This window comes from Trachemys scripta, chromosome 9, assembly GCF_013100865.1.
Source record: "Trachemys scripta elegans isolate TJP31775 chromosome 9, CAS_Tse_1.0, whole genome shotgun sequence".
In the NCBI taxonomy this organism is placed as follows: Eukaryota; Metazoa; Chordata; order Testudines; family Emydidae; genus Trachemys; species Trachemys scripta.
In genome coordinates this window covers 16,856,102-16,872,585 of record NC_048306.1, presented here as the reverse complement: position 1 = coordinate 16,872,585, position 16,484 = coordinate 16,856,102, and the positions used below count along the sequence as shown (strand labels likewise).

General features: G+C 42.3%; 1 protein-coding gene across 1 annotated transcript in view; it reads left to right on the top strand.

Annotated features, from left to right (window-relative positions):
• SMARCA1 (SWI/SNF related, matrix associated, actin dependent regulator of chromatin, subfamily a, member 1) overlaps positions 1–7,611 on the top strand; it is a gene marked incomplete at its 5' end in the record, with an annotated part of 55,065 nt that extends 47,454 nt beyond the window's left edge. The window contains 2 exon segments of the mRNA XM_034781109.1: positions 5,325–5,435; positions 6,933–7,611. Of these exon segments, the coding sequence (XP_034637000.1) occupies positions 5,325–5,435; positions 6,933–7,004 (183 nt within the window).
• Positions 7,612–16,484: the final 8,873 nt, after the last annotated feature.

Here is a 16,484-nt window from a genome sequence, read left to right as displayed (position 1 = left end):
CCCTAGCCTTTCTCATTTAGTCAGGCACATCTGCCCCATCCCCATGTGTCCCTGCACCACCCTGTCCTCATGTGGCTCTGTGCCCCCACTCAGCCACTCTCCTGCCCCCGTTCCCATGTGTTCCTGTGCCCCCACTTGGCCCCCTGCCTCCAGTAGCCGAGAGGGCAGCAACTTATACCCTTCATTCTGTCCTTCCCACAGGACCTGTTGGGTGGGTGTGAAGCAGTGGAGGCAGCCGAGTCCCTTTTCTTCTCTTGAATAGGTGGAAGAAGATGCACACATGGAAGGGTACCTTCCCTGCACAGATTGGGTGGGAGGGAACAAGCCCCCAACCCCAGTATTTTGAATCCGTGGTAGGGCCTGATGCTACTGGCCAACCTGCCACTGATTACAGTGGTGTTAGGTTGGGAAAATACTGCTGAATGCTGTTTTTAAAGTCTCCCTCTCTCTCCTTTAGCATTTTAACTTGACCGTCTCAACAGAAACCCACCTCCTTGGAGCCAGGGGACGATTATACATAACTTAGAGCATCTATGAGATTGCTATAAATAACAGGATTCTGGAGCCGTAAAGGTGGCATAAGCAACACCCCCAATTGTGCTGAGGGTTTGTTTTATGGATAGAAGTGAGAGGCAGCTCACCCTCCCTTATGTGCACATCTGGAAACTCTGGGAGGGATTTATGCCTATTTGAGTGTAAATGTTCTAGAAGCTCCCTCTGGGGAGCGTATCCCAATGTTGAACATTTACTCACAGTTACACCAATGGCACAACGTAGCCCAAAGATAGCACGTAACAAAGAACTGGTGGTCAGAAGATTTTTCTTCTGATTGTATGAATTCTGGTGGGTTTTTTTTACATATCTTTCTAGTCAAATATTTAATTTTCCCCTCTTGTAACCTTTATATATGAACAGTTTATACTAAATAAATGTTTGTGTTTGATACCCACAAAGTAGAAGTGATTAAATGGTAACAATTTAACGTTGGCAGCTCAGTAGAATGTAACTCTTTCCATTGCAGTATCAAAGAGGGTAGAAGTCCAAATGAAGTGATTCCCCCTTGGGATTATGAACATTGCTTTGAAGTATCTCACTTCAATGCAGTTCTTAGCAGGAGCTTGATTCAATGTCTGACGTTGAGGTTGTATCGTCTGTTAAAGTCAGGTTGAGGCACACAAATGTGGTATGCAATTCCTTTGCCCTTTGTCGTTCACTTGACCCTGACTTTCATAGAGAAGTTATTCAGACCTTCTGTCACTCAGACTTAGGCAGTCTTAGTGTCTAGGATTTTAAGTGCACAGGAAATGTAATGTGGAGTCTTTAATCTCTTTGAATAAGTCTCCCAAGTTTACTGATATTTTCTGTGCTTGTTGTATTGCAGCTTTATGACTACTGATTGATATAGAAAGGGGGGTATTGCTTATATTCATAGTGACCCATCTACTTCAAAAAGTTCAAAAAGTAGTGCTCAGTCCAAGCATAATGACATGTACTGAAGTTGGCATAGTCTTTTTAAGTTTCCTATTGTCTGTACATGTTTAAAAGATTATTTAGCTGCCTTTTCTAGGTAGACTGAAGAAACTGCAAAAGAGGCTATGTGACAGAAAAAGTACTATAAGTGGTCCAAACCCCTTCCCAAATGCTTATCTTCATGTATTTCCTACTTGATAATTGAGTTTGTTCAATAAAAGCCATGTGCACAGGTCTGCAGACTCCAGTTAGTTCTGCCATATGAGAGCAGTAAGGCAATGTAGTATCATGGCATACTTTTAAAAATAACTCAAAATACCTACATAGATACTGCATTGCAGAAAGATTTCCAGATTGGTAGATCTATTTTGTGTACATTATTTCTAAGATGAGGCTTCAGTTCTTTTCCCATTTTTCTTGTTTTGTATTTAAAAATTGTGAATGAATGTAATGCCCTCAAAATGAGGGATTCATCATGCTGGTTTGAGGCAGGCATAGCATGGGTAGGACTGTGCATAATTACCCATAGCTTAAATCCCCACTCCCCAGATATACCATACCATACCATACCATACCATTGCAATTCCACTCCTGTGCCAGTCATGTAAAATCTAGCAGTTTAGTGATAGGAACATCCAGAGATTTGACTAATAAACCCCCATGTCCCTTGAGAGCTGGGTTGTTTTCCTATGTTTAGAATAATTAGCACAATAATCTGCAGCTTCTTTTCAATTGTATAAACCACTGGAGGTAATTTGCATTGCTGTATATGAGGACTTTGAGAAAGTACTAGTTTCTGCAGGAGGTAATGAGATTCCTCTCCCCCACCCCACCAAATGATTGATAAACAGATGAATAAGCAGTAACTACTTTCGGTGCACACAGAATCCAGTCACTGCTCCTCTGTGAGGAACGAAAGCTGACCAGCAGCACTCTTCTTAGGAGAATCTTTTTGCTTCAGAAGATACCACCAAGTACAGAGAACCTTCCCCCACCAGAAGAATAGGAGGGTTGTTACAAATTGCTCTGTCTGAAATGGCTATCTATTGGACACAGAAGGCCTTGGGAAGTGCTGGGAGCCAGGATGCTGCTGCAGAGGCTAACATGGGGGGTTTCCCTCCCTTTTTCATAAATCAGCAGGCTTCCACAAACTTCTGACAGTATCCACAGGAAAAAGGTAAAACCCTCAGTGTTGGCTGCTTCACATTCTGATACCACAGATATACTCAAATGTTGTTGGCCTCTCTTCTGCCATCTGACCGTATCCATTGTTGCCTTGCATCTGGAGCTGGCAAGCTACCTCAACAAGATCTTCAGTGAAGCCATTTCCTCTGCAGTTGCTATTAGCCTCGGCCCCATTCTGCTCAGCCTAACCACAGAAGTCAGTTCCCCTGTAGACACAGGAAGGCCAAAAACAGTTCTTCACCATGGGAAATGCCCTGTTCTTATGTTAAGAAACTTGACGGGCTGCTTTCTCCCTTTCCATGGAGTGGCTGCCTTCAGGAACTCTGTTCTGAACATTGGGTTATCAGTCTCCCATTCAGGGAGGCAGCTTTCCTGCTGGTGATATGAAAAAAACCCCACAGTAAATATTAAAACTAAAAGTAAAGTCAGCAAGACTCTTTTAGGCTTTGTCAGAAGATCATATATAATTTTTTTAAATCTAATTCTTGTGGGTCTATGTATTACATTAATTACTAATTGGGCCGGGAAGATCTTTGGGAGGCCTGTATTCCAGAACATGCAAACCTCTGATTGTCCCTTACCCCACTTATTCATTGGGGTCAGAATGACCTCTTTCACCCCAACTTTTTTTTTTTGAGTGGGAAATCGAGACATCAGAGAATAGATTATTTCCATTGTTAGTATAGAATTTCTCTCTCCTCTGTGAAGCTTAAGAAATGTTTTCACCTTATCTGTCGGATTCTTCCCCGTCCCCCACAAATGCAATAAACAAGAGCATCCAGCTCCTCCGAGAAAGTGTAGACAGGTATTTTTTGTCTATTTTTAGTGCCAAAGCGTTCAAGAGGCTTCAGGGCAGTCTTACATCTCAAATGGCTAAACTGCTTTTAGAAGAACAAACAATTCCATTTAGAATAGCTTGAGTCTGAGTAACAGCTGTAAAAAAGGGAGCTTTATTTTTAGCATCCATAGGTCTTGTAGACACATCTCCATATCCCCATGCCTCATATCTTTTTTTTTTGTTTGATAGTTCTGATCAACAGCCAGTGCGTTTTTGTACAGAGACCATCCTTTCAGTCTTGCCACAGCTCTGTGAATTTAAAGATTCTAACCAAAGTAGCAGCTACCATCCATAAGGATTCAAGGGGTTCATGGTGTGTTATATTTAGATAATTGGCTGGTAAAATCCAAATCTCTGATGAAAGCCCAGATTGAGGCTGAGTGCGCTCTCTGGGTTTACTGTTGCAGTAAACTGACTTTACTGTCTCAAATCTTCACATGAGTGCTGTAGATCTATCTGGGAGCTCAGTTCAGTACTGGAGAAGGCTATGTGCGTTGTCTACAGAAAGCTTTAGAAAATTTGCAGTAACAATTAGAATGTTCTTTGACATACAGGAGACTAAATCAGATAAATCTTTAGCTATTTGGCTTAATTGCTCCTTTTGCTAAATTTAGTACATTAGTCCTAGCTTAGTGAATCTTTGCTTTTTCTCTCCACTTTCACACTGAAACCAAAACTTGGCTTTGCAGGAGAACCTAGCTTTCCATTGCAGGGAATGTCAGAAAATCTCTGGTGTGAGTCCTCCACTCTTCCTCTAGGAAGTTTCACTAACAGATCACAATTTGACCTTTTAACCCAGTATCTTTTGTATGGGGAACCCTCATGAACCAGATGTTTGCGCAGGTCAAGGGACCAAAGAGAAATTAACACTTTGATCTGTAAAATGGGGATAATAATGCTTGCTTTTCCCCACGCTTTGGCTATTTAGACTGTAATCTCTTGCCACAACAGCCCCCTCCTTACTTCACTTAACGAGCTGGCTTTCCTGTCTCTTACCATATCACCTCACCTTCAAAAACCTACATACATAATTCCCTTATTCCTGCATCTTTCAGCTGATGTCATGTTTTTCATAAGTTTGGAACAGTGTCTTGCTTCCTATCTTGGAAGCCCCCAATCAAATCTTCTGTCTTAACCTTTCTTGGACCCATTTCTGTTATGAATCCTTCATTCCTTTCTCCTCTTACCAGAAATCTCTTCGCTGTTATAAATGACGTCCTGTTTCTTGTCTCCTGTTTACCTTCTCTGTTTTAAACTGTAAGCCCTTAAGAGCAGGGGACACGGTGTCATATAAACTTATTACATAAACTTTTTAATAATAATCAATTAGTACTTCTGCTCAGATATTCTACCACTGCTTAATGTCAGTTAATATTTTTCATGTCCTAACCCCTTGTGCTAATGCTTACAGAGCACTGTACTGCTGATATGGGAACATATAGCAAGAAACTGCCACATTCATGTATGTGAGACGCATAGGGACACATTACTTCTTGGGTATCTATAGAAATACTGTTCAAATCACAACCATGACCAGCACCTTTTGCTGTATCTAGATGCTTTTAAATGAACAATAAAGGGTGAGGGTATCAAAACTGCTCACTCCCATTTAGGCACTTAAATGAAGTGGCCAGATATTCAAGAATGCTCAGGACCCAGCAACTCCCATAATTGATGGGACCTGAGCACTTCGGATAATCTGGTTCATATTGTTGGAATCGAGCACCTTTGAAAATGCCTCAGGATGGTTTGAAATCCTTAGTGACTTTCAGTGTATATAGTGATGCAGTCTCTGCTGCAGAATTTAATGTTTGATTATTACCCTTCTTAGGAATTCCAAAGACGCTGCAATACTCTCATATCATTGATAGAAAAAGAAAATATGGAAATTGAGGAAAAAGAGAGAGCTGAAAAGAAGAAAAGAGGAACAAAAGTTCCAGCGGTAAATTTATCAGCATTTACTTACCTCTTAATGGGGCATGATTCAACATTTTTATTGATTTGTCTAGTTAAAATGAAGTGCAAAGTAAGGTAATTGTAACCTCCCTTTCTTCAAAACGAAAGTGTTAGTTGGCCAAGAAAGAGATTACATGCATACCATAGGTGTCCATCTCTGTCTCCCTGGAGATGTGGGTAATAACTCTCTTGAAGATCAGAACTTCAACTCTTTGATTCCCTTTAAAGGGTTTCCATATAAGTAGCATAGAGATACCTGTCTTCTGAGTGTGATGAATTCCTTGAGAAAATATTCCCCTTCCCGACACCCTAACAAGATGTAAGTAGATAGTGTTACATAAACTTTAACCTTACATTGTTATCCAGCCTCTAAAACAGCGTTTTTCAAACTTTGGGTCTCGACCCAGTTCTCGCTCGCAGCATGTCAGGCACTGGTTCGCTCTGGTCAGCACCGCCGATCGGGATGTTAAAAGTCCCATCAGCATTACTGACCAGCTAAGGCAGGCTAGTGCCTATCTGTTTCGACACTGCGCTGCGGCCAGGAAGCAGCCAGCAGCGGGTCCGTCTTGTAGGCGGGGGGGGGCCACAGGGCTCTGCACGCTACCCCCGCCCCGAGCACAGACTCCACACTCCCATGGGGGAGGGGTGGCGGTGCCTGTGGGCAAGAGTCATGCAAAGCCGCTTGCATGCCTCTGCCAAGAAGCCAGATATGCTGCTGGCCACTTCCAGGGCGCGGCGCGGTCCGCGGTGCCAGGACAGGCGGGAAGCCTGCCTCTGCACCACTGACCGGGAGCTGCTGGAGGTAAGTCTGCGCCCCAACCCCATGCCCTAATCCCTTGCCACAGCCCTGAGCCCCCCCAAACCTGGAACCCCTTCCTGCACCCCAACCCCTCAGCCCCACCCCACAGTGTGCATCCCCAGCCCAGAGCCCCCCCAAACCCAGAGCCCCTCATTTCTGGCACCACCACCACAACCCTGTGCCCCAGTCCTGAACCCCTTCCACACCCCAGACCCCTTATCCCCGCTCCGTTGGGTCATGGGCATCAACAGTTTTCTTCAACTGGGTCCCCAGAGAAAATGTTTGAAAACCACTGCTCTAAAATACTAGTTACGGGAGGAAGATACTTGATAAGTAATGAATTAACTAGTTCTTCAGATGAATTAAATAGAACAAGCAAAGCCACATACACAAACCAGGGGCCTAATCCTGCTACCTTTGTTCATGATGTGTAATACTGAACCAATAAAACTCTTTGTGGAGTAAGGTACTGCTGATCATGAAAGTGTGTGGCAGAATCAGGCCCTTGTGCTTATTTTAACTTTAACTTTTTTTCAGGGGGTTCTCTTTTGCCCTCTGTTGTGCACTATGAATATGAATGGTTGAAATATACATTGCATAGTAAATTAGAACCTCTGTCTTCAGATTGAATAGTCATGTCCTTCATATTTTCCAACATTTGAAAAACTGTTTGTTTTTCTTTAGTCACAGAAAAGAAAAGCAGATTCAGCAACAGAGAGCTCTGGGAAGAAGGATGCTAAGAAAGTGAAGTCGTAAAGTGGAGAAACTGAATGCTAAATATAAAACTGCCAGTTTTTCTTTCTATCTACAAATGTTAATTGCCAGCTTCTGTGTTCATGGTACTCTCAGAAAAATCTCATGGTTTAATTTTTGCAAATTTTGTATATTATACAATGCCTTTCTTTACTTAAATAATGTGTAGCTTTATATTTTATGCATTCCAGTACGTTAGTGCTGTGGTTTTCAACCTGTGGTCCGCAGCCCCTTGGGGTCTCCAGACTAAGGGGTCTTTGAAAGTTTGTCTTTACCATAGAACAGTGGTTTTCAATCTGTGGTCCCCGGAGCTCGGGGAGCAGACTTCCAAAGGGGTCCGCACCTCCATTCGAAATTTTTTCGGGGTCCGCAAATGAAAAAAGGTTGAAAACCACTGCTTTAGTGTATCGTATTTTGTGAATTACATGTCTTCAGCAAAATTCACTCAGTCCTTGTTCTTTGAAGCTCGTGCTGAGCTTTTAGCTTTTATATGTTTTATATGCTGCTGCTTTAAAAGAGAACCTAGATTCTATAGCTGTATTGTTGTTTCATACTTTAAATTTATATGGCTGTGGGAAATTAAAGTGATTTGAGGAGAAATATACTCTTACCCTTTTTGTTTGTGTGTTTTGCGTTGTGTAACAGCTCCACCTGCTTTGTAGTATGTGAACATTAGCGTAACAACTGGTCAGCCAGATACTTGTTTCTAAAGTATTAGGATAGGATCAAGATATGGAGCAGGAAAAATTATAAAAACTAGCATTTATGCTTGCTGTCAACATTACATTTAAATTGTTGTCTGAAATATTCAGGAGGGAAGACATGGCAGAAAAATATTGGTAAAAAATATTTTTCTGTGTGCTCAGGCCCTGATTCAGCAAGGTACTTAAGAGCATGCATAACTTTAAGCATGTGAGTAATCCCACAGATTCCTGTGGGACTACAAGCATGCTTATGTGCGTTGCTGGATCAAGGTCTATTGCAGTAATTCTTTTCCACTAAGCTGTACTGGTTACTACATTAAGGACTTGTTCAGGAATGAAGTAACTCAGCTGCATGTTGGTGGGCTGGTTTGCTGTCCAGCTGCAGAATCAAGCTGACAAATCCTGTTTATGATAAAGCAGTTGCTTGCGCCCTCTACCCTAGTTTCAACACATCAGGCACTAGGAAACAACAGGGGTAACACTCCTCTTCAGCGTTTCCATTTGGATGAATGGGCAAGAGTCCTGAACACACTTTCTGTGGTGTATATGCCTGGCCTTTTTCAAGATGGCTCTCAGTCTCTGGTCATATTGGATTCCTTTGTCATTCCTAGATTAGCAGAGAGCAATGGGAGTTAGGCACCTAAAGATCTTTGAGGCTCTGGGCCTACTGCCTTTCTTTAATTTCCCAAAGGCTGTCACTGTTTGGTTTCTAATATGGACTCAGTGTAGTGAGAGATGCCCGTATAACTTTGTCTTGATTAAGGCAATGTACTTTACTCAGTGCTACTTTAGAAGAGGACTACTAAGTGTAGAATGCAGCAGCTTCACTCTTGCGTGGGTGGAGCCAATAGACATCTGAACTGATTGGTTTTGTTTATGGGTAAAATTCAGGGTTTGTAAAGTTCTGTGATACAGGACACAGTTGTGTAAAGATACTGATTCTCCACCCATATGCCTTTGTGGAATTTACCATCAACTGGGTTGCCCTTGCTGTCAGTTCATCTCTCCAAGGCTGATGACAAGGACTTCTCAGCAAAGGCACAGCACCTCTCTCTGCCACAACCTGAGTTTGAGACAATTCAGGATAAAATGTGTGTTGTTTTTTGGTTAAGCTTTTGGAAGTTTATTGGTTTCATTCATGTTTGGGAGCAGGACATGAGTCAATTACTGAGTCTTGTATGTTGTAAGATTTGCACTTTTTAAATCTATTTATTGATGTAAAATGCCCAGATCATCACCTCATTATTATGATGAGGCGTTAATACCAAAGACAGCTTTGTGATGGTTGTCAATCTATATTTGTAATGTAACCCAAATGGGCCCCATGAGATAAGGGCTCTAAGACAAGGAGAATAGCTTTTCAAATAAACTTCGCTTTATGCTAGACAGCTAGAGCAACTAACATCCTACTTCCACCAGCTTTTTTCCCCAGGCCAGGAATGAACAAGGTGGGCTGAAAAATGGTTATGTAACAACATACAAATAATCTTGAGGCATCACTATGAACAGTCTTAGGGAGCAAGACACCTCCTTTACATTAGCTCTCCAGCTCCCATGTCACAACTTTATTGCCTCAAGCTATAAAAACAAGTAGACAACGGGGAGGGAGGGGAAGGAAATGATCTGAAGAATCAATTGAATCTTTGGTGAATTAAGTGGCTAATTAATGTTTTTAGTCTTGCAAGGAGAAAGATATACTTTTTCTTCATTTTATTGCATAGAGTCATAGACTTTAAGGTCAGAAGGGACCATTATGATCATCTAGTCTGACCTCCTGCACAACGCAGACCTCAGAATCTCACCCACCCACTCCTGCAACAAACCCTTAACCTATGTCTGAGCCACTGAAATTCTCAAATCATGGTTTAACGACTTCAAGGTGCAGAGAATCCTCCAGCAAGTGACCCGTGCCCCATGCTGCAGAGGAAGGCGAAAAACCCCCAGGGCCTCTGCCAATCTGCCCTGGAGGAAAATTCCTTCCCGACCCCAAATATGGCGATCAGCTAAACCCTGAGCATGTGGGCAAGACTCACCAGCCAGACACGCAGGAAAGAATTCTCTGTAGTAACTCAGATCCCACCCCATCTAACATCCCATCACAGGCCATTAGGCATATTTACCGCTAATAATCAAAGATCAATTCATTGCCAAAATTAGGCTATCACATATACCATCCCCTCCATAAACTTATCAAGCTTAGTCTTGAAGCCAGATATGTCTTTTGCCCCCACTGCTCCCCTTGGAAGGCTGTTCCAGAACTGCACTCCTCTGATGGTTAGAAACCTTCGTCTAATTTCAAGTCTAAACTTCCTGATGGCCAGTTTATATCCATTTGTTCTTGTGTCCGCATTGGTACTGAGTTCAAATAATTCCTCTCCCTCCCTGGTATTTATCCCTCTGATATATTTATAGAGAGCAATCCTATCTCCCCTCAGCCTTCTTTTGCTTAGGCTAAACAAGCCAAGCTCTTTGAGTCTCCTTTCATAATACAGGTTTTCCATTGCTCTGATCATCCTAGTAGCCCTTCCCTGTACCTGTTCCAGTTTGAATTCAGCCTTCTTAAACATGGGAGACCAGAACTGCACACACTATTCCAGATGAGGTCTCACCAGTGTCTTGTATAAAGGTACTAACACCTCCTTATCTCTACTGGAAATACCTCGCCTAATGCATCCCAAGACGGCATTTGGTTTTTTCACAGCCATATCACATTGATGACTCATAGTCCTCCTGTGATCAACCAATACTCTGAGGTCCTTCTCCTCTTCTGTTGCTTCTAACTGATGAGTCCCTAGTTTATAACAAAAAATTTTGTTTTTAATCCCTAAATACATGTCCTTGCACTTTTTACTATTAAATTTCATCCTGTTACTATTACTCCAGTTTACAAGGTCATCCAGATCTTCCTGTATGATATCCCAGTCCTTCTCTGTATTGGCAATATCTCCCAGCTTTGTGTCTTCTACAAACTTTATTAGCGCACTCCCACTTTTTGTGCCAAGGTCAGTAATAAAAAGATTTAAATAAGATTGGTCCCAAAACCGATCCCTGAGGAACTCCACAAGTAACCTCCCTCCAGCCTAACAGTTCACCTTTCAGTATGACCCATTGTAGTCTCCCCTTTAACCAGTTCCTTATCCACCTTTCAATTTTCATATTTTCAGATTTGTTACCTTCTCAAAGAAGGAGATCAGGTTGGTTTGGCACGATCTACCTTTTGTAAAACCATGTTGTATTTTGTCCCAATTACCGTGGACCTCAATGTCCTTAACTACTTTCTCCTTCAAAATTTTTTCCAAGACCTTGCATACTACAGATGTCAAACTGACAGGCCTGTCGTTACCCGGATCACTTTTTCCCCCCCTTTCTTAAAAATAGGAACTATGTTAGCAATTCTCCAGTCATACGGTACAACTCCTGAGTTTACAGATTCATTAAAAATATTTGCTAATGGGCTTGCATTTTCATGTGCCAGTTCCTTTAATATTCTTGGATGAAGATTATCTGGGCCCCCCGATTTAGTCCCATTAAGCTGTTCGAGTTTGGCTTCTACCTTGGATGTGTTAATATCTACCTCCATATCCTCATTCCCATTTGTCATCCTGCCATTATCCCTAAGCTCCTCATTAAAGACTGAGGCAAAGTATTTGTTTAGATATTGGGCCATACCTAGATTATCCTTAACCTCCACTCCATCCTCAGTGTTTAGTGGTTCCACTTCTTCTTTCTTTGTTTTCTTCTTATTTATATGGCTATATAACCTTTTACTATTGGTTTTAATTCCCTTTGCAAGGTCCAACTCTACATGGCTTTTGGTCTTTCTCGCTTTATCCCTACATATTCTGACTTCAAGACGGTAGCTTTCCTTGCTGATCCCTTCCATCTTCCACTCCTTATAGGCTTTCTGCTTTTTCTTAATCATCTCTCTGAGATGCTTGCTCATCCAGCTTGGTCTACAACTCCTGCCTATGAATTTTTTTCCCCTTTCTTGGGATGCAGGCTTCTGATAGTTTCTGCAACTTTGACTTGAAATAATTCCAGGTCTCCTCCGCCTTTAGTTCCACAAGTTCTTCAGTCCAATTTCCTTAATTTTTTCTTAAATTAACCCTTTCGAAATCAAAAACCCTAGTCACAGATCTATTTTTGTTTATCCTTCCATTTAGTTTGAACTGAATTAGCTCATGATCGCTCGAACCAAGGTTGTCCCCTACAACCATTTCTTGTATGAGGTCTTCACTACTCACCAAAACCGAATCTAAAATGGCATCTCCTCTTGTTGGTTCAACAACTACTTGGTGAAGGAATCCATCAGCTATCGCATCCAGGAAAATCTGAGCCCTATTATTATTACTAGCACTTGTCCTCCAGTCTATAGCTGGGAAGTTAGTCTCCCATGATCATACAATTCCCATTAGTATTTACTTCATTAAAAACGTTAAAGAGATTTCTATCCATATGCAAATCAGATCGCGGTGGTCTGTAGCACACCCCAAGCACTATCCCAGGGGAGGCTCTAGTACAGAGGTGGGCAAACAACGGCCCGCAATGCTCTGGGCGGCGGGAGCTCCTGGGGCAGCGCCGCTGCAGAGACCGGCCTGACCCGGTGCTCTGAGCTGTGCGGTGTGTGGCTGTGCCGCTAGCCACTGGTGCTCCATTCCATCACTTCTTATTTCTTTACTCATCATTGATATACAATGCTACTCCACCACCTTTGCCTTTATTTCTGTCTTTCCTAAACAGCACATACCCTTCAATACCTGTATTCCAATTATGACTGCTATTCCACCATGTTTGTTATCCCTCTAATATCTGGTTTCACTTCCTGCACCAGTAACTCTAGTTCTTCCATTTTGTTACCTAGGCTCCTTGCATTAGTGTACAAACATCTTGATTTTTGCTGTTTGGCTTAGCTCACATTCTTTACCCGATTAGGCACAGATATTCTACTGCCTGTGTCACCTATTAGACTGGTATCTACAGTACCCTTCCTTCTTATGTCCATTCTCCTACCCATGTCTGTTTTTTACTTCATTTTCTTCCCTCTCAATGTTAAAATCAGGCGTGGAGATTACCTGGACATCTCCCAACCATCTCCCCCAAATTCCTAGTTTAAAGCTCTCTTAATCAGTTGTGCCAGCCTGCATCCTAGAAGTCTATTTCCCTCCCTACTCAGGTGAAGTCCATCCTGAGAGAACAGTCCTCTGTCCATGAATGCCTCCCAATGGCCATACATCCCAAAGCCCTCCTTATAGCACCACTGCCTGAGCCATCTACTGATCATCATAATCTTTTCACACCTTTGTTGCCTTCTCTAGGAACAGGCAGAATCCCACTGAAGATCACCTGAGCCTTGATTTCCTTGAGTGTCTTCCACAGCCTGGCATAGTCTCCCTTGATATGTTCCAGCGAGACTCTAGCCGTATCATTTGTTCCCAAATGAAGGACAATCAGTGGATTCTTTCCCGCTCCCGTTAAGACCCTCTTCAGCCTCAGGTCCACATCCCGTATCTTAGCACCCGGCAGACAACACACCCTTCTGTTCTCTGGATCAGCTCTAGTTACAGGCCTGTCTATTCTTCTCATTAAGAGGTCCCCAATCATGTAGACCTGCATTTTCCTGGTGATGGTGCGATTCTCCAGTCTATCCCGTTTCCGTTGGCTGCAAGTCCTCTCGATTCCTCTCAATCTGCTTTGTTTCATTTATATATATTTTTGCATGGCCAATTTCATGGTGCATTATTGGTTGGCAAACTGTCAGGCACTTGAGATAATACTAATATCTGGAACTCTTCTCGCTCCTTTATATCGTGGTCTTGACATCACTTGCCACATGAGGCGAGGCTATGCACTCTTTTTTGACTGATGTAGTATACCAGCTGAATGGCCCAAGATCGTGCAGTTGTTCTAGAGATTATCTTCCTGATCAGACAACACAGTTTCTCTGAAGAATGATAGTTGCTCCAAGGAAGGAACTTTGTTCTCTATTGTGTTTTGTAGTTCCTGGTTAGACTAAATGTGCTGTTGAACCACAGTCCTTGAGAACACTTGGGTATTATAAACTAGTTCCTCAGCAAACTGAGTGTCCCATCCATCATGTCCCACAGTGATAACTAAAGAAAATTGCTAACAGCTGCTGGTCAGGATTAAAGTAAAATGGATCCTTTTTTTTTTCTTTTTCTTTTGTTGTAGTTGCAGAGGTGTACACAATATGCACCTAGCAATGTCTAAATCATGTGCTGCAGGGACTCAAATTTAGATGGACTGAATTAAAGGAATCTTCCTACTTTTAACTAGTATTTTCTTAAAAAAAAAAAAAAATACTGAATATGAATAACTTGCATTACATCCAGTTCTTACGAGGAGCATTTGAAAATTCTGAGCCCTTAGATCAAATTAAATAAGTGGTGTAATAGAGAAACGAGGCAGTGCCATATGAGGTGTTTCAGGAATGACTTCAGGTCTCCCACTGAGCAGGCATCTGGAGTGAGTTTTTGTGTGTGTGTGTGTGTGTGTGTGTGTGTGTGTGTGTGTGTTACGGAGGTGCTAGTCTTTGGGAAAGGAATATAAATGCTGCAATTTTTAGCACCTTCTACAGCTCAGGTTATTCATGTGACATGGGAGAGTGGAGCACAGGAAAGGTCCAGCCCGTATATTTCTGGAAGGGAAAAGAACAGACCTAATGTTTTAAACTGGGTATACTGAATCCTTGAGTTCGTTTTGCTTTTGGTCTTAGGTTAGGGATTTCAACAACAAAAATGTCACCCAACCAATAAATACATCATGTGAAAATTCAAGCTTTTGTATTACTGCAAAACAAAGAGAGAAGAAATAGCATTCCTTCTGTACTGACAATTGTATAGTATTGTGAATTCTTGCTATCCCTATTTGCATTAGTAGATATACGTATCAGCTAGGAAGTTTCTCTTGTGATGAATTAGCATTGCTGGTCTGATTTGGTGTTAATGCTACATAGAACGACAAATAAGAATCCAGTTCTCCTTGAAATGTGGAGTGAGTGGTACAGTATAAGCAAATTAATCAGAACCCCTTCAGTGCCGTGATGGAAGTAACCTTTGGGCAACATGCTGTGGCAATTTTTCATTTCCTGCAGTGCTTTGTCAAGATGGACAGTGTCTATTCACAGGATTGTACAAAGGCTCTTTCTGCAGATATATGCTGCTTGTCCATGTGCAATGAAAGGATTAAGTAAATTCACTGATCACTAAATAATTCCAAAGCTATAAAAAAGACATGGACCTTACATGCTGATAAGGCATCTGAAATTTTGCAGCCTGCAGTGGATTCTGCAGAATGCAAAATCACAGCTACATATTGGTTTAGATATTGGTCCTGGTTTTCCACAGACTATGGGCTTGCACCTGCTAGGAGCTGAGCACTCTGGTCCCCATCCAGGAAAACACTGAAGCATGTGAATAGTCACAATGACATTAATGAATTTACTCATGCTTAAAGATAAGCATGTACAGAAGTGTTTTGCCAGATTGGGGCCAGAGTGTTCAGTGTTTTGCAGAGTCAAACTCTAAAGAAGGGACCCATTCCTGATGAAAGACATAAGGCTTGTCTCCATGGTGTGGCAATGCTCACCAGAACGGTGTAAATTTTAGAGTACTGTAAAGTGTTACTCTCTAATGATCCCTTGTAGACCCTGTTGACATGTTAAAAGGTACCTCATGCGACTTGATGTAGTCCAGTACTATGTTAATATGCAGCTAGGACCTTTTAGAGCAGTGGTTCTCAAAGCCAGTCTGCCACTTGTTCAGGGAAAGCCCCTGGTGGGCCGAGCCGGTTTGTGTACCTGCCACGTCTGCAGGTTCGGCAAATCGTGGCTCCCAGTAGTCGCAGTTCGCCGCTCCAGGCCAATGAGGGCTGTGGGAAGCGGCTCTGGCTGACGGACGTACTGGCCGCTGCTTCCCGCAGCCCCATTGGCCTGGAGCGGCGAACCATGGCCAGTGGGAGCCGCGATCGGCCAAACCTGCGGACGCAGCAGGTAGACAAATTGGCCTGGCCCGCCAGGGGCTTTCCCTGAACAAGCAGCGGACCGGCTTTGAGAACCACTGTTTTAGAGTGCATCAAGGTCTACATGGGGCAGTCAGCGCACAAAACTTAGGAGTGCTCTATGGTTGACGCCCTTCTGGTGTGCACTGCTGCACTATATAGATAAGCCCTTGTGCTGAACTCAGTTTATCTGTTCTGATGTGCACCATATTCTTTGAGTACACATGCATAATATCCATACTTTCATATTAGAATTAATAGGAGGAATATGCTGCAATGTTGACTCAGATATTTCTATGTACAGAGTAGTTCCAATTCAGGTTTGTCTCCTAAAATGTTTATAGTATCTGATATTTTTTGTTTATATGAAATCTGAAGTTCCACTATATATACCACTAGGGGCTTTCAGCCAGAGTTCTAAGAATGACTAAATATTTTAAATCTATTTTTTTAATTAATGTATTAACACGAATACAAGTACTTGTGATAGATGCTGGTTTGCCAGCCTTTGAAAATGAAGTACCTGCTTTATTCATTGAACAGATCCAGTTTCCTCAAAGGCAATTTAAGACAAGCTTTCCTGTGTGTCCTTTTCAATGCTCCTCTTCTGAATGAGCGCACCTCTAGAGAGCAGTAAGTGATTAATGCGTTTAGCCTCCACTAATATCATTTCAGGAGAAAGCAAATCGTACTCATTCAAGGACTGATCCCAAAGCTCATTGAATCCAAGGCAGGACTCCGATTTTAGAAGATGACACCGTAC